We start from the raw sequence: 18,087 nt of genomic DNA, 5'->3' as shown, positions 1-18,087 counted from the left end.
AGCATCTCTCAGCGACTGAAGAGGAGAGGGCTCTTAGCCCTAATGACTATACAAGTTCAGGCAATTAATCATAAGGGCCTGCACCTCAACCTAATTAGCCGACCTGAGGGGCATAAAAGGCTGCCTTCTAGAGAAGCAGTAGAAAGGAGCTGGAAATCAGTGGTAGCAGACGCAGAAGAAGCAGAGCACTTAGCCAGCAGATCATGAGGAAGTGTGACCACAACTGGGACACCGGAGAAGAGGCAAATTCCAATTGCAAACCAAGTTGGTCCTATGCTCACAAACCCTGAAGAGCTGTGGCAGCACTGGAGCAAAAGGGAAGCAGCAAGCAGCCTCTCCAGGTGCACCTCATTGCTGTGATGTGCAGAGGCAAGCGGAGGGTAACTGGAGAGTAGGAAGCGGTTCCGTCATGAGGCCACATTGGAGAAACCAATGTAACAGATGGGTGTGGATGCTGAGAGTGCCCGCAGTAGCAGTAGAAGATGGAGAAACAAAGTTGGGAAGCCGCAGCAGTCAACAGTCATTTTAATTGGGGTCGGAAAAGGAAGCTCCATACTGATGAGAAGCAGAGGTTCCTTGCCGGGAAAAGTAACCAGCTTTTAATGACACTAGTGCTGAAGTATGAGCGAGTAGCTATTACCTAGTTGCAGATTGGTCGTGTATCTCAAGTTAACGCAGAGAGTGCTGTCGGTAGCTTTCCCGAAGAGTTGCAAGTATTGTTTAAAGGGACCACACGCATGAGGACATGTATTACTCACCATAATAGCATTTCTGATTGTGTCTGCTTAGAGTCACATGCTGTGCATATGGTTCGACATCCAGTGGTAACCGCAGAGTATTGCATCTTGTCTTTCGAAGATTGAAAGGAGACGTCGGCATAAGCGTGTCTGTAACACTATCCCTACCGTGACGTGTCGTGTACCCAAAATCCCTCACGCGCCAAGATCACTCCGATTGTATTTTTTCTGCCATGAGGGAGCCCAAGGCTTATCCTGAGTGAGTATATAAAAGAGAAAGTAGTTAGGCGTCTATGTTCCTTCCACCCAAGCGGGGAGGAAGGGTAGGCAATGTGAATCTAAGCAGATACAATCATCAGAAATGCTATTACAGTGAGTAATGCATGTCTTCTGATGCTTGTTAATCTGCTTACAATCACATGCTGTGCATCGACTAGCGAGTAGTACCTGGAGTTGGAGGAGGGTTGTGAGAAGGAACAGTAGTGAAAAGAGGTTTTAGTACTGCTTGTCCCACCTGAGAAACAGAATGAGTGTCTAGGCAATAGTGTTTTGTAAAGGTGTGTACAGAACTCCAGGTTGCCGCTTTGTAATTGGACTCTAGGGGAACATTTGCAATGAATGCTATGGAAACCCCAGTGCTTCGAGTAGAATGTGCTCTAGGCTTGAAGGGCAGTTCTCTCTTAGCATGAGAGAAACAAAGTGTGATGCATTTGACTATCCACCTTCTCTGCCAGCTGTCACTTAAAGGAAACATTGGTTTGTTTTCCTCAGTGGTTTTGTCCTTTCCAGGTAAAACACAACTGTCCTGCGCACATCTAATGTGTGTAGGCTTCTTTGGGCCATGTTAGTGGGGTTCTAGAAGAAAGAGGGCAGTTCTATTGACTGGTTCACGTGGAACTTGGAAATTAATATAGGCGCAAATCGGGGGCGAGTGCGCAGAACCACCTTATCTCTGAATAGTAATGAAAGGGTCTAGTACTGAAAGGGCCTGTAGTTCACTAACCCTTTTTATAGAAGTGATAGCCAATAAGAAGGCTGTCTTATAGGTAAGGTCTTTTAAACTGGCCTTGTGCATAGGCTCAAAGGGGAACCCATGAGTCTAGTCAGAACCACATTTAAGTCCAATCCGGGAGCTGGGTTTGAAATGGGGGGATGAATTTGCTTAACCCCTTCCATGAAAGCTTTAATAATTGTTATTTTCCACCACAATACTTTTTGTTGTGACGTAGTGTAGGCTGAGAGAGCAGCTAAGTGAACCTTTAGTGAATTAAAGACTGGGCCTGAATACAGTAAGTGGGTCAGGGGCAATACAATGCAGGTAGGAGAGCAGTCAATGGGTTGGCGCCCTTGGCATTACACCAGATAACCAAGCGTTTCCATTTACTGGAATAGCATTATCGGGTGTTGGGTTTTCTCGCTTCCCCGAGTATGTACATGCATCTCTGAGGCAGTTGAAGGTGTCCGAAGTAAGACCTCAGGAGCCAGACCGCTAAGTTCAGGGTTTGTGGGCATGGGTGAAGCGTTTGACCCCTGTCCTGTGATAACACATTGTATGTGCAGGGCAGTTTCATAGGAGGGGAGAGGGACATCTCCATCAGATGATAGAACCCGGGTTGGCTGGCCAACATGGGTGCCACCAACATAGTGACTGGTTCCTGGTGCATCTTGTGCACGATCTTGTTGAGTAAGGGAGTCGGGGCAGGGGAAAGGGGGAGTGAGCGTAAACAAATTTCCCTGCCCAGGTTATCCAGAGCCCCTTCCCCTTGGAGCAGTTCTGTGGGTACCTGGAGGCATAATCTAGGCCTTGAGCATTCTCCAGAGTTGCACACAAGTCGATCTCTGGGAAGCCCCATTCTGCAAAGACGATATATTTGTGTAGTCGCCAAGGGCAGTGGGAAATCTCTGCTGAGCACGTCTGCCAGAAGATTGAGTTCCCCTGGAACTTGTTGGGACAACGGGAACATCCTGTGTTGGAGAGCCCATATCCAAATGTTTTGGGACAGCTTGGATAGCCCTGTAGAGTGTGTGCCCCCTTGTTTGTTCAGGTAGTACATGGCTGTGGTGCTGTCTGGACGGTCTTCCCCTGTAACTGTGTCTGAAAGGTTTTCAGTGCTTTGAATACCACTAATGGCTCCAACAGATTTATGTGGTTGGACGCTACTTGTGGGGACCACACACAGCGCGCCGTATGCTGAAGCAGGTGAACCCCCGACCCTGTGAGAGAGGAGTCAGTCGTGTGTGTGGCTTCTACTGCGGGGGTGGTGAAGGTCTTCCCCCTTCGAGATTTTCTCTCGACCACCACTGCATAGAGAGAACGAGGGCTGGCAAAACAACTACCAGATCTTCCCATTGTCAGCTGGCCTGACACCACTGGCTGTTGAGCCACTCGTGCATGGGACGCAGACGCGCGTGGGGAACTAAGTAAATAGAGAACATGGCCTTGCGTACCGTCACTTCCCAACTGGCTACATACTGAGGGATCTGAAACAGCAGGTTTTGAGCCTTCTCGTTGTAGGGGAAGACAAGGTCATCTCTTGTCCAAATTAGAGCCCCTAGAAACTGTTTGACTTGACTGGGGTAGAGGCTGGATTTCTTCTCTTTTATGGAGAATCCCAGGCTGAATAAGAGCTCTATTGTCTCATGAGTGTTCAGTAGGCATGTTTCGTAGGACTCCCCTGTTATGAGCCAGTCGTCGAGGTAAGGCTAAACCGGGACGGATAGTCTGCACAGGTGTGCTGCCGCTACTGCCAGTACCTTTGTAAACCCCCTCTGTGCTGAGGCAATGCCGAAGGGGAGTACTTTGAACTGATAGTGCTTGTTCTCCATCATGAATCTTAGGTATCTGTGTGCTGGCAACATTGAAATATGGAAGCATGCATCTTTCATGTCTAGTGTTGCCATGTAATCCCGTTTCAACAGTGGGATTACTTCCTGTAAAGTGACCATACAAAACTTTTGAGGTTTGACAAACTTGTTCATTGGGTGCAAGTCTAGCAAAGGGCGCATGGTGAGATCCTTTTTGGGTACAAGGAAGTACACTGAATCAATACCCTTGTTTACCTGTAGAATAAGGTCGGCTTCTATGGCGTCCTTTCCTAGAAGGGTCTGCACTGCTTGCAGTAGGAATTGCAGGTGGTCCGGCATTTGGCATCTTGATTTTGGCGGTCTGAAATGGGGTGGTCAGGCAAATTCTATACAGTACCCGTGGGTGACCGTCTTGAGTACCCACTGGTCTGTTATCCCCTCCCATGCACTAAGGAAAGATGTTATATGCCCATCCCCAGACCAGGGTTGCATGGGAGGGGACCTGGATCAGTAGGCCATTTCTGACCAGAGGCCGGAGCGCCTCTGGAGTTGGAACCTCGTCCTCTACCCTTCCCACACCGCTGTCCTCTGGGTTGATAAGTGGTGGAGGTAGTAGACCCCTGTCCCGAATTCCAGTTTCCTGCAATATACTGGTTCTGGGAAAAATGAGACTGGCCACGAAAGGACCGGGTTTCTGGGTAATTTGTTGAAGGGACTCGTGTTTCCTGGACTTTTTTTTAGCGGTTTTAAGAGCATTGTCCACTGCCTTGCCAAACAGGTTGGTCTCCTCAACGGGTTTGTTAATCAGTGCTGCTTGGGTCTCTGGCTTGAAACTGGAGTTCCTCAGCCATGCACGTTTCTAGTGCAAGGTACCTTCTGCCAGAGTACTCCCTACTGTCTCGGCAGCATCCATAGTGTTTTTGAGCACATTCTGGTTCACCCGATTGCCTTTGGAAACGATGGCGAGCAACTTGGTCCTTGTAAATTCTGGTACTTCCTAAAGGCCGTCTTATAGAAGGTTCCACTGGACGTCCACATAGCTGGTCAATAGTGTGGTGTTATTAACACCCAATCCCAGCAGGCTCCTAGCTACACACCCCAAAAAACCAACACGCAATTTGCATTTGCCCCAGTCTCAACAACAGAAGTCTTGAAAATGATCACCAGCCTCAAGCCCTCCACGTGCCCGGCCTCTCTCAAAGACTGTGCTGCTGAACTCACCCCGTTAATTGCAAGCCTAATCAATGCCTCATTCGAAAAGAGCACGGTCCCAACTAACCTCAAAGACGTGTGGGTCTTAAAACTTCTGAAGAAACCTACCTTAGATCCTAACATCCCGACAAACTACCAACCCATAACCACTGTACCCTTCCTCCTTAAAATACTGGATAGAGCAGCTTATCTGTAGATGCAAAACTATCTGGAAACCAACAACCTCCTTGGCCTACGCCAATCAGGTTTCAGTCCAGGACACAGCACTGACTCAGCCCTCCTGGACCCGAAAATACAAATGGACGAGATCAAAGATAACGGAAATCTAGCACTTCTTTTCCGGCTAGACCTGTCAGCAGCTTTTCATTTAGTTAACCATAACATACTATGCAATCACCTATCCCTTGCGGCCCATTTCTCAAACAAAGCCATACACAGGATACAGTCCTTCCTAACCAATAGAACCCAAGTGTCTTCTCACCCACTTCAGCAGCATTGCCAGCCCCTGTCACATGCAGAGTCCCACAAGGCTCCTGCGTCTCCCCTACATTCTACAATATCTTCACTAAACCTCTTTTTGACAGTCTTGATTTGGGTGTAACCTACAGCAACTATGCAGACGACAACCAAATCCTCATTATCCTTCCCGGCTCTTATGTCACAGACACTAAATCACTAAACGAAATCTACCAAACCATCCAGGCATGGGTGGCCCACCATAGACTGTGCCTAAATGATGGAAAAATTGAATGACTCCTTATAGGCTCACAAAACCATCTTAAACTAGGCGACTGCTTCAAGTCATTCACTATCGACAGCATTACCATCAATGTCTCAGAGAGGTAAAAACTTAGGGTATTACCTTGACTCAACTTTCACCTTAACTAAACATGTCCAGGGGGGGCGTGGCTACGAGAGCCATGTAGGAGGACGCGTTCTGGAGGAGCTCCCGAGATCCTACAACGATCCGGGCAAATATGTGCGGTACGACGGACCACTGACCACCGACGATACACATGCTGGTGTGTGAAGGTGTTGGCCATGCACTGTGAACTTCTGGAAGGCACAGAATTAACGGCGACGGAGATCGGTGACGATGAGTTAAAAGACGCCGGGAACAAAGGGTGACTCAAAATGGCCGACCAGGGTCCGGGACAGGAATAGAAGCGAGCTGCACGGTGGCCCAGCTGTGAAGGTGCACTGTACGCACACTTGCTACTTGAGCAGCTTGTTGATTCCCTGAGTCATGTCGAGCAGGCCAGTGCGACCGAAGGTGAAACAGCCCACCTTAGACGACTTCACTAGAACGTCCCCGAGCCAGGACACTACCAGAAGTAAGGATGCGCTGGCTGCGAGTAGCGCGACGCCTTCGTGCACCAACCAAGAAATCCTGGCGGCGATTGCGGATCTGAGGGCGGCCTGGGAATCAAAGCTGGAACTGGCCGTCACTGAACTAAAAACGGCGCTGGACCTCAAGGTTGGAGAGGTCCAAGAGGACGTTAATTTGCTACGGCAGGATGTCAGGGCCCTGGCGGAACGCACGGAGTCCCTCCAAAAAGAAGTTGGCCCGAATATTGCAGATTGTGCCACCCATAAGGCCGATTTGCACGCCCTGACACAAAGGGTGGGCAACCTGGAGAGCAGAGCGGAGGAGGCAGAGGGACGAGCCCGTCGCAACAACATCCGCATCGTGGGCCTACCGGAGGGGATGGAGGGCCGTGACCCTACGGATTTCATCGAATCCATGTTCTTACAGGTGATACCTGGAGGGGCCCTATCTCAAGGATTTGCAGTAATAATAATAATAATAAGTAGAAAGGGCACAGAGCCCTAACGAGGAGGCCACCTCCGGGGAACCCGCCTAGGCCTATGATCGCCAAAATCCTCAACTACCGCGACCGGGAGAGGATACTGGAATACTTCCGTAAAGGAGGGACGATCATGAGAGGAGCGGCAAACATCACGGCTTACCCAGATTATACCTTGACTGTACAGCGTAGTCGCATGAATTTTGGGTCTGTAAAGCGGAGGCTGAGAGAAGCGGGCCACAAATACATGTTACTTTATCCTGCAAAATTGAAGGTCATTCATGCACATAAAACTTTGTTTTTTGAGACCCCGGAGGATGCCATGGGATGGCTCGATGCGCAGGGATGCCCCCAGGAATCAGAAGTTCGGCCTAGAAAGGGCTCGGAAGAGATACGGGAGGCGTAAAATGGCGTCGCAAGATGGCGTGGTTCGTGGGACTTGAATATAGTCGGTGCGACACCTTCGGTAAAGAAGGTCAGATGATTGCACTATTTGTCAAGGACACTGTGATTAATGTTTATTTGACCGGGAGCCTTACAGGGTGATACTCTTTACCCCACAATAGTTTTAGTTGGGTGGCCACTAGGGTGACCTCACCCTACTGGGCTCCGTGCACCGACCGGTGCTTGCGGAGCTAGATGTGGGGGTGCCTGAGCTCTGAGGCTGGAGCTGGGCAGCAGTTGGGGTGTGTGATGTTGGGGAAGGTACGGGGGGGAGGGGAGGGAAGTAGGGGTTTTGTTGTGTGTATAGTTAAAGGGAGTTTGAGCTTATATGAGGAGCTACTAGACCGAGACGCCATCTGTGTCACGTGGGCAGTTGGGAATCGCTACATGGGAGGCAGGAAGATACGTACTTGCCATGGGAGACCTTAAGATTGTCACCTGGAATGTCAGGGGACTTAATAGTTATTTAAAAAGGAACAAAGTCATGTTGTACCTCAAAAGACAGAGGATTGACATCGCACTGCTGCAAGAAACACACCTGACCCGACACAAGTTGGAACTGGTGGGGAAAAAGTGGAGTGGCACGGTGGTGGGCTCCCGTACTCTGCCTATGCCAGGGGAGTGCTAATCTGGGTAGCACCGCACGTTCCGCTCAGAGTTACACGGGAGGTGGTGGACACGGAGGGCAGGCTGGTCATGCTCAGAGCCCTGGTAGAGAACAGAGAAGTTTGCATTATTAACACATATGCTCCCAACCAGAATGCTGCTGCATACTTCAGAACCCTATGCACTTGTCTGGGCACGTGTGTGGGGGGAGCGATTATTTGGGGAGAGGACTTTAACTGTGTTCTCGACCCAAGGGCGGACAGATCCGACGGTAAGATTGATCGGCCCACCCCGGCGGCCAGAGTATTACAGACATTGCTGGGCGACTTTGGGCTGGCGGATGTTTGGAGACTGAAACACCCTAATACCTCGCAGTATTCTCACTACTCTGCCCCACAGCACTTACACACGAGATTGGATTACTTTGCCACGTCAGAGGTGGTGATGGCGACCACTCAAATTGAATATAGAGCGAGGGTCCTGTCGGACCACTCGCCCTTGGTGTTGACCTGGCAGTATGGCCGCCCTCGTGCGCGGATACCTACATGGCGCCTCCGTGCGGAGGCGCTTAGGGACTCGGCCTTCAGGGAGGACATCAGGGAAGCGATTAAGCGGTACTTTGAGTTGAACACGGGCAGTGTAGATTCGGCTGGTACACTTTGGGAGGCATTCAAGGTTGTGTTGCGAGGGGACGCCATTTCCAAGTCAAGGGGCCTGCAGGGTGGGGTTCTGACAGAGCTAGAGAAGGCGGAGAGACAACTGGAGCGCGAATGCAGCAGGGCAGGAGGGGACGCAGATTTAGTACTCGAGCTGCAGCAGCGGTGTTCAGAGCTTTGGGAGAGGCTCTGTAACCTTAACTACAGAAAATATGTTGAGAGGCAGCATGCGGGTGGAGACAAAACTGGCCGCCTACTGGCATGGCTATATAAGAGAGAAACCCCCAGGCCCCCGATCAGGATGATAGTTAGAGAGGACGGGGAGGAGGTAGACACCCAAGAAGGAGTTAATGAAGCCTTCTTTGATTATTATAGAGCACTGTATGAAGACAAAGGGGGAGGAAATCGGGCAGAGATCAGAAACACATTGGAAGACATAGAACTACCCAGGATTAGTGATGGAGAGGGAGGAGCTGGACACACCTATTATTCTGGAGGAACTGGAGGAGGTAGTGAAACGATTGCCCACCTGCAAGACCCCGGGCACAGACGGACTCCTGAGTGAGTTTTATAAAGTGTATAGGGCAGAGATACTCCCTCCGATGCTAGAGATGTTCAACAAATCTTTCGAGAAGGGTTGGTTACCGGAAACGCTCAGAGAAGCGCCGATAGTGCCGCTCCCCAAGCCTAACAAACCAAGACAATGCTGTGGATCGTATAGGCCGCTGTCGATGCTGAACTAGGACAGCAAGATCCTGACGGCGGTCCTGGCCTAGGCTACGATGGGTCATCAGTAAACTGATACACCCGGATCAGACAGGCTATGTCCCCAATAGAAATATAACTCATAATCACAGGCGACTCCACCGGGTGATTGAAGAGGGGAACAGAAGTGATGAAGAGATGGTGGTAGTGTCCCTAGATGCAGTTAAGGCATTTGATTTAGTGAGGTGGCCGTGGTTGCTGGCGGCCTTGGAGGGGTACGGGTTTGGGCCTGGCTACGTGGGGTGGGCGAAACTGCTGTACAGCGAACCACTGGCCAGGGTGCGCACGGGATCAGTGATATCCAAGAGGTGGCGACTCAGTAGAGGCACCAGACAGGGATGCCCCTGGTCTCCGATGTTGTACATATTGGCCCTAGAGCCCCTAGCGGTGTACCTCAGACAACAATATGACTTGGTTGGCATCGAGGTGGGAGGAGAGAACCATTTGATATCCCTATATGCTGATGATCTGTTATTGTACCTGAAGTATCCGGAGGAAAACCTCCAGTACATTTTAGAGGTCATGGAAAAGTATGCGGAACTGTCCGGCATAGCGGTTAATCCCGGTAAATCGAGCATGTTTCCACTGGGGAGCTTCGCAGGAGTCCCTCTGGAACGATTGCCGGTGTTGCCCGTGCCCTGGGCAGCTGAGTCTTTCCGCTACCTCGGAATTGATGTATATCATACTGTGAAGGAAGAACACTTGCACAATACCGAGGTGGCTGTGAAGAAAATCCGCAAGACTATGCAGTTTTGGGAGTAGCTGCCGCTGGCAATGATGGGCCGGGGGGCGATGCTCAAAATGGTGGTCCTGCCTAGGCTTTTGCATTTTTTCAGTAACATACCATACCTGATACCCAGGAAGTTCTTTGTCAAACTTGACAGTGTATGCAGGGACTTCCTGTGGCACGGCATCCGCAACAGGGTGGCCCTGTGGAAACTGCAAAATTTCCACGATAGGGGAGGCATCAAGCTGCCGAACTTTGAGGCCTATTATGTGGCCAGCCAGTTGCAATACGTGACTAAATGGCTCTCTGATGAGGAAACTCCTGAGTCTAGGCTGGTTGGGCAGGACTGCGCCCCGTTTTACCTAAAAGAGATCGTCTGGGTCCCTAGATCAGACTTGAATGGACGCCCAAGTATGTTGCTGCTGGGGTGGAGAATTTGGCGCAGAGCGTGCCAATTGATAGAGAGCCCGTGCCCGTGTTCCCCACAGGTGCCGCTGGTCGCCTTAACTATGGGGGACAGCCAGCTTAGGAAAATAATCAGGACATACTGGGAATCGGTTGGGCTGGCCACATTGGGAGACATATGGCAGGATGGGGCCATTAGGGAATTTGAAGACCTGGGAGAAGAAACAGGGCTGCACGGGGGCCAATATGTTACGTACCTAAGGTTGGTACAGATCATCCGTAAGACTTGGCCGGAGACAGTGCTGGCGGAAGATCCGGACGCACTGATCGGAACGATATATGATATATCAGAGGGCGGACATGAGATCTCTAGATTATATGAGGTGGTGATGACCCGGGTGGGGAAGGACTTGATGGATTGGAGGCTGGACTGGGAAGCGGAAGTGGGGGCGCAGCTGACTGATGGGATGTGGGAACGGGCCATGGGATACCATAAGAAAGTGTCCAGGAATGCTAGATTGCAGCAAATACAGCTATACATTACGCATAGAGCATATATGACCCCGAAGAAAATAGCCAAGTTTGCGAACGCAGGTAGACAAGCATGCCCGAAATGCGATGAAGACGCAGACATGACACACATGTTCTGGCCCTGCCCAGTGATTGAAGGCTTTTGGGGGGAAGTGGCACAGAAATTAGCAGATAAGGGGGTCCTGCTGCGCATTGACACGGCCTGGGCCTGCCTCCTGGGAGGGTTCCCCAGACCACGGAACACCAAACATCTCGGGAAACTGAGAGACCTGGCGTATGTACTTGCTAAGAGAAGGATAGCCATGAGTTGGAAGCAATGCCATGGGCCAAGAATAGAGATATGGTGGCGGGACCTGCAGAAGTGGGCGGAGGCTGAAACAGTGGTATGGCAGGAAGCGTGTAGCAATTGCGGGGAAGAAGATGTGGGCAACCTAGCGGCTTGGAGGATGTTAATTACGGGACTGTTTGGCACGGAAGTTGACCCTGCTGCTTCGGAAGGAAACGACGCCCAGCCACACCAAGTGTACACAGAACTGTAAGGTTGATAAGCTCTTGGGGGGTGCGGGGGTTTGAAGTGCAGTAACATGGGATTAACGGATGTTTACGGTTGTATTGTATAATGCTGCAAGTTTGGTTTGTATTGTTTTATTTTGAAAATAAAAAATATTTAAAAAAAAAAAAAAAAACTAGACATGTCCATGCCACGGCATCGGCAGCATCTTACATCACTAAGCTCATCAATGCCTGTAGACCCTTCCTGTCATCCGATAGCTAGAGCCCTTATATTATCTAGATTAGACTATTGCAATGCCCTTACAGTCCCAACATCAAAAAACTGCAGGTGATCCAATATAACGCGTTAAGAGTAGCCCTCAACACTTCTACAAATCCACACATCACAATGACGAGACGACCGAATACTATTCAAAACCCTCTCCTTGACGCACAGATGTCTGTCCAGTTCAGCCCCCAAGAACCCAGCTAATAAATTTGCCTTGCCAATATAACAGACCCACGCGTTCAACCTACTCCCACTTACTATCTCTAGATTCAAATTACAGAAAGCTGGAGGAAGGAATTTCCCAGTGGTAGCTGCCAAACATTGGAACGCTCTGCCATCCTCATTAAGATCGGAATCCTCCTTTTGGTCATTCAGTAAAAGTCAGAAAATGTGGCTCTTCACAAAAGATTTGTTTAAAGTAATTCCCTATGACAGCAACTCCAACTGTATGCATGACTCAGAACAGAAAGCTGATCTAACATGCATAATGTATTGTCAGTTTTCATGTAAATATGTACTTTGCTCTACTGCTAAGAACCAGCGCCCAGATGCCCCAGGGTACGGTGCGCTTTACAAGTGTCAAAATAAATAAATTGTAAAAGGTCAATAAAGAGGGAACACTTCCTGAGAAATTGTGAGTGAGTAGACAAGGAGGGGTAGAGACTGAAGGGGAAGGAAACCACCTCCCTCCTTGCTGAGGATTGTGGAACTTTGGACATTTGTTTGTACACCATTTTTAACATTGGAGAAGCTATAAATGGCCAGTTGAAAGAAGTTATCCCTTTGTATTTTGTTCAGCTTATAAGGGTCATGATAGGATTTTGGACACAGGACGGAGACCTCCTTGTTTTTGGACATTCTGACACTGACCTCATTTGGTTTCATTCAGGCAGGGAAAACCTCAGTGATAGGGCGAGATAGGTCTTTCTCCAACCCTACTTTTAAATTAATGAAAGTCTATACCAATTATCACAATGCCGCAGTGTCCAAGTCTTACTCCAGATTCATTACACATAGCAAGAAAAATACTGCATTGTTTAACATTTCGTTACACATCCTGGCAAGTGTTTGCATTATAACAGCACATTATAAAAGAGCCAAGACTGCACTGTATCTGGTTTGTGAATACCTCCTTCCAAAAGGTCTGAAGGGCAAATACACGGAGGATTGTACATATACTCAGTTAACATTATGTTCTGGAAACAAAATCACAAGTGGCAAAGGTCGGCCAGGCACTGTTCAGATGAGAGGCCGTCGAATAACAATGTGCTTCAGTATATTGCCACTGCTTAATCGATTGTATTTGATCTCGGTTATTGGTGCCTTATAGACAGCGCTCCACTGCAAAGTGTCTGGGTTTGTGGCATATCTCACTAGTGACAAGGTCCAAATATATGAAAGCTTAACTCTAGATTTGGCAGGCAGGTAGTGCAGAGTTGGTCAGAGAACTAGCTGGCTGAACATATGCTCTAGGAGGGGCGTGCACATGGGTAGGTAGGCTATGGAAAAAAAAGGGAAATTTATGATTTTCCTATGTCATGTTTACGTTAAAGGTGTTGGGGGCTTCTAGCCAAAGTGGTGGGCATCTTCTAAGTATGTAAGAAAAAAAAAGTTATTGGAACCATACAAAGACACCAATACTGAAGAATCTAAACATGTAAGTAGCGTTTTTATTCCACATTATGACCATCATTTGCTAATTCTTGAACATTTCTGGGATAACCATGCTACAAAATTATTATTTTTTGGTTTTTAAAAGCAGTTATGGGGGATTCTTCAACTGCACAATTTGGTATCCAATATTTCTAGGCAAGCTTACCTGTTCGCCTGAGAGATAGTATGCCGACAACAGTCCACCAACAAAACGAATATTTACTTCAAAGACAGAAACTTCTGCATTCTAAAGAAATAAATTAAGAATAGTTAGTCCATTGAATTACACCTTACAAAACGCATGTATCCAAAGTAGGTTTTTAAAGTTGAACCATCAGAATGTTACAGATTGCAAATTGAACAAGGGTTATCTTTACATTCCAAGCTGAAGTTGGTGAAGAGTATACAGAGAAAGAAAAGTGTTCTCACTAATGGGATGTAAAACAAAGTCATCAAAAAGGTGGGCAAATCGATATCCTGGATACAATTACAAGTTATGTTACTCATGGATGTGATGGCATCTCTGTGCATGTACCAATTGTACAAAGTCATGAGAAGACGGGAGTACTAACTTGGGCTCATTGATCTGGCAAACGATGTAATTTTGTATTCAGAGTCTAATTCACTGTACTCAAGTCTACCCCAAAGCTGGCAAAAAGGCATACTTCCCTTATTTAAATACTTAACTGTCTAGTGGTCCAGTTGTTCTAGAAACCCAAGTTGACACATTTACACGCCCAATATCAGTGAAATATATGTAGAGCACCAATCTTGTGACAAATCAACAAAAAGAAGGTAAAAAGAAAAACATAACTTTGAAACTTTTACAGATCTCTTGTATCTGTAATGGATCGAATTGGAGTAAGGAGTCTGGCACTATGAGGCATTCTGGATTAAAGTAAACAAAGGGAACCGGCACATGAAGTCTATCAAATGACAAACATTTTCAGAACAGGCTTCCTTTCAGCAGAGAGCGGAGATCAGCCAGCAATGCGCCTTTGATCCCTGGTTTAAAGTGAAACTAAGCCACATCCAGCGCCATGCATTCCATAAAACCAATACACAGGAAGCCATCAATCAGAAGATACTCTAAAAATGCGCCATGGCAACACAGGAAGAGTAAAGGTTCAGATAAGTGTACTCCAAAGACCATTGCTGTAAATGGATGTTTACTGTGGGAATCCCACAGGGACTAGGGAGTGGTAAGGGGAGAGGGAGCAGGAAACCTAGGTGGAGGAGAGGTTTTCTCCCCTCTCCACACTATTCCTTGTGATCCCAAAGTACATTTTATCATGATGCTGGTACAAATATGAGCCATCACTGCAACCTTAAATCACTGCCCATAGCCTTGCCCAAACACCCAGCATCATTCCTCCCAACAGTCTCATCCCCACCTCCCATTCTCCTCGTGCACTGGCACATAGACATGCAAAGAAACACAGACAGGGGTGCACACGATGCAGATTCCCACACCTCTCATGCACATACACGCTCACCAACATTCACCAACCTTTGCACACCACATTCACAGCACACACCCTCACCTCGTACATGCATCTCACCCTTTTTGGCTGACACAAAAGCACATTACTGCATAGTGTTTTTAACTTATCCATATTTTGGGACTACTCTGCCCAAGTGATGCTGAAACCAGAAAGCCATCTTTCAGAACCCAGAGCATGCAGACAGTGAGCATGGCGTGATGCTCTGGTCCTTCATGAACACTGTGGGTTCAGTGTTCCCCAACAGCAGGAACAAGGGCGTTTGGATTTTCAAGGGTCTGATATCACGGGAGACTTTTCTGGATCCAGGAAATTCCAACCCAATGACAGCATAGATAAAGACACTGTTGGGTTCTTTTGCATTGTAAAAGTTCATAAGGGTGTTGTGCTAGGTCAGAAGAGGACAGACATGTCACTGATGTTTTTTATTAAAGGAAAAGGTGTAAGGCCTATCTTTCCCTGTTCTATAAAATGTCCCTACCTAACCAAATTAGCTAAGGTTATCGTCAGTGAGTGTCTATAAAGGGAATGGTCCACTATCCAGCTCTAACCTATCTGGCACTACCACTATTTGTAACAACTAACAATCAGGAGGTCTCCTTTTTCCTGAGGGTTATTAGATTATTGTTCAAACACCAATATATAATCTGGTGATTACTTGTATCAATTCATACAGTTCATAAATTGTTGTGTTTCTTCTCTGGTCTTTTGGTATACGGATTGATCATTTTCTCCTTCCATGGAAAACCTATCCCAGGATTATCTTATCCCTGAGGGAAATTTCTTAATGTCTCATATTCTTGCTTTTAAGCTTTATCCTTATGTCCTTGTACAAGTTAGAACTCATTCTCTGGTCTCCTAGCAATAACCAGTTCCTTCACTTCACTCACGTTTTCCTGGTATGACATAGGAGCAGAATCACTTCCAGTATGGTTCTCTTTCACTTCTCTTAGTATTGGCTGTACAACACTTTTTTATACTAAGAGTATGAGCATTCAAATAAGGATTCTTATTCACTTCTGTTAAGCTTTCTCTCTCTGGACTAACTAGCACGAACATTCCAATTCTCATTTACACCTATTAGATCCTCTCTCTCATGACTGATGTATGAACATTCTCATAATTATTCTCGTTTGATCTTGTTATATTCCCTCTCTCTCGCGACGGTCGAGTATGAAGATTCCAATAATGATTTTCATTTATGCTGGTTATATTCTCTCATTCACATGACTATGACTAGTATTTGTGTTCCAAAAATACTTCACTCCCCTCCACCCCAGTCTACAGTTAACCCCGTTACCTTCCGTTCTTCTTATGGAAAACGTCACCACAGTGTGTCCGTTGAGGATTGACTTCTATTCCATATCGTTTGACTCTTGCTCTTTCGCCAGACTCTCCCTCTGCTCACCTGGGATAGGGATTTGGTGTCTCAGTTTTACTTGTCCCCAGCTGGCTAGGTCGAAACTCTTTCTGCGTTATTTAGCCCACTGGTCCACCAGAGCCTTCCAGTGGTCACGCCATTGTTCTCTGTTCCGCTCCCCTCTGCTCGGTATGCCACGCATCTAACTGTGCTTCAGCTGCTTCCTTCGTTATCAACGGTAACTCGTCTGGTCTCTCGGTCTCCCGTATCTAAAGGATGCAGAACGTCTTGCCTCGGCTTCATGCTCAAACCCAGATCTCTTCCCGTTTGAAGTTTGCTGGCCCTTTCTTCATTTCCCCCAGGCACTCCCCTCCTTCCAGGCTGTCGTCGCTGTGGGGCTAGCCTTTGCAAGGGTTTTTTACCTTTTCTCTTTCTCTGGTCGGTTCCCTCCTCCTCCATATGTCCTCTTCTTCATCCCAGGGGATTGGTAGTTGAAAAGGGGATCTTTCATTTCAGGACAGCAATAACATTTTCTTCAGAGGTCATCCTGTGAACGGTACAGGTGTACTTTAACCAGGGCCTCAAGGTAGTTCAGCCTGGGAGTCTTTCCCAGTGAGGTCCCACTTGCCTGTACCTCTAGGGAGGATATTGCAGAGCGGGCTCACCTCCCTCGCCTCACAGTGGGGGCACCCCTTTGGGGGAGAAGGGACAAATTCCTGCTATTTGTCAGTGCTCATGAAAGTTTGTTGGAAGGGAAGACGCATTTGCGAGGTGGGAACACCTCACTAGCCAGTCAACTGGCTAGATGTGGTGGAGGTTCACATACAGTATAATTTCTGCCACCAGCATAATGAAGGCCCTGCTGAGGAGCAGACTGGACTCATCAGGGTGATCATGCAAGGTTGAGGGTCAAGAGGAGGTAGTCCAGAATGGTACAACTAATTGGTCCACAGCAAAGTAGAGCCTCTAGTTAACCTTTGAAGAAAGTGCAACTGACACTGGAAAAGCTTCATGCTTTGTGCAAAAGAGCTTTCAAAAACCAAGACAAAAAGGACAAACATATACAGGATTGCATCTGGTAGATGTCCAGAATCGACAGGTATGAACATTAGAGAAGCCATAACCATGAGGGGCTCTTTCGTAGTACAATAGAGAAAGGTATCCCACCTCTTGAGCCATTACTTCAAAGACTAATTGGGATAAGCGCTGCAAACCTCACAGGCTTTTCAGCAGTGATTTGGGCCCACACACTACAGGCAGAGTGTGAGCAGGTCTGACAGCAACTACAGAAGTGAATCTAATTTCCCCTACAATAAACTCCAGCAGGCAGCTTGGAGAAATGGGAGAAAGGATTTGAAAAAAAAGAAAATAAGGACAAGTGTAAAAATAAAAGTGTTGCTTTTCATGCATCTGATACAGTCGTGAAATAAAAAGGACTGGTGGCCATTGCCAGCAGGTGGCGTTGGCATGCAGAGGGGCGCATCAAAGTCATTCTCACTGGCTCTGCACCAGGTTTGAACCTATGGCATCTTCTATGCAAAAGTCTCTGCCCCATCACACTGAAGCAAAGATAACAGGACAAAGGAGTACCCTACATTTCTTTAAGATACTAAACATCCTTGCACTGCCAAGTGTGAAGTAAACAAGTCACCCACATGGGTGTGATGCAGATGCAGGAAAGGATTTGGCTACAAATAAGGTAGACTACTAGAATCAAGTGAAGTGTTGACTGATGAGGCTGGGCCTTTACCAATGCAGAAGGCCTCTGAAACTCCACAAGAGTAAACTGGGGATTATAAATACTACCCTTACAATAGGGGTTTAGTCAAAATTTCATTAACACTATAGGAGATGGACTTGTGCCATTCTGCTTGTGGCCAACATTGGAAGGTAGGAAAAAGCACAACAAGCAAGCAAGAAATGCCTGACCATCTTAAAACCTCTGCAGACCAAGACATTTACCATTTAAGTATGCAGGAACTGAACCCCAAAGAAGGACGTTTCCCATCTCTTTCTACATTCTCCAAATGCAAGGAGAATGATTGTGTCCCAATGGCAAGGTCATAAGAGTAACTTGGCCAAAGGAGTAGGAAAA

At 47.5% G+C, this 18,087-nt stretch overlaps 1 protein-coding gene across 1 annotated transcript in view; it reads right to left on the bottom strand.

Moving 5' to 3' along the window:
* The window catches only part of MAN1A1 (mannosidase alpha class 1A member 1), a 538,906-nt gene that overhangs the window by 345,922 nt on the left and 174,897 nt on the right, over positions 1-18,087 (bottom strand). Inside the window, exon 4 of the mRNA XM_069606607.1 lies at positions 13,297-13,377. Coding sequence (XP_069462708.1) covers positions 13,297-13,377 — 81 coding nt within the window. The remainder of the gene's footprint in view (positions 1-13,296; positions 13,378-18,087) is intronic.

Source organism: Ambystoma mexicanum, chromosome 4p, assembly GCF_040938575.1.
Source record: "Ambystoma mexicanum isolate Mex_15411 chromosome 4p, UKY_AmexF1_1, whole genome shotgun sequence".
Taxonomy (NCBI): domain Eukaryota; kingdom Metazoa; phylum Chordata; class Amphibia; order Caudata; family Ambystomatidae; genus Ambystoma; species Ambystoma mexicanum.
This window is presented reverse-complemented; position numbering and strand designations above follow the sequence as displayed.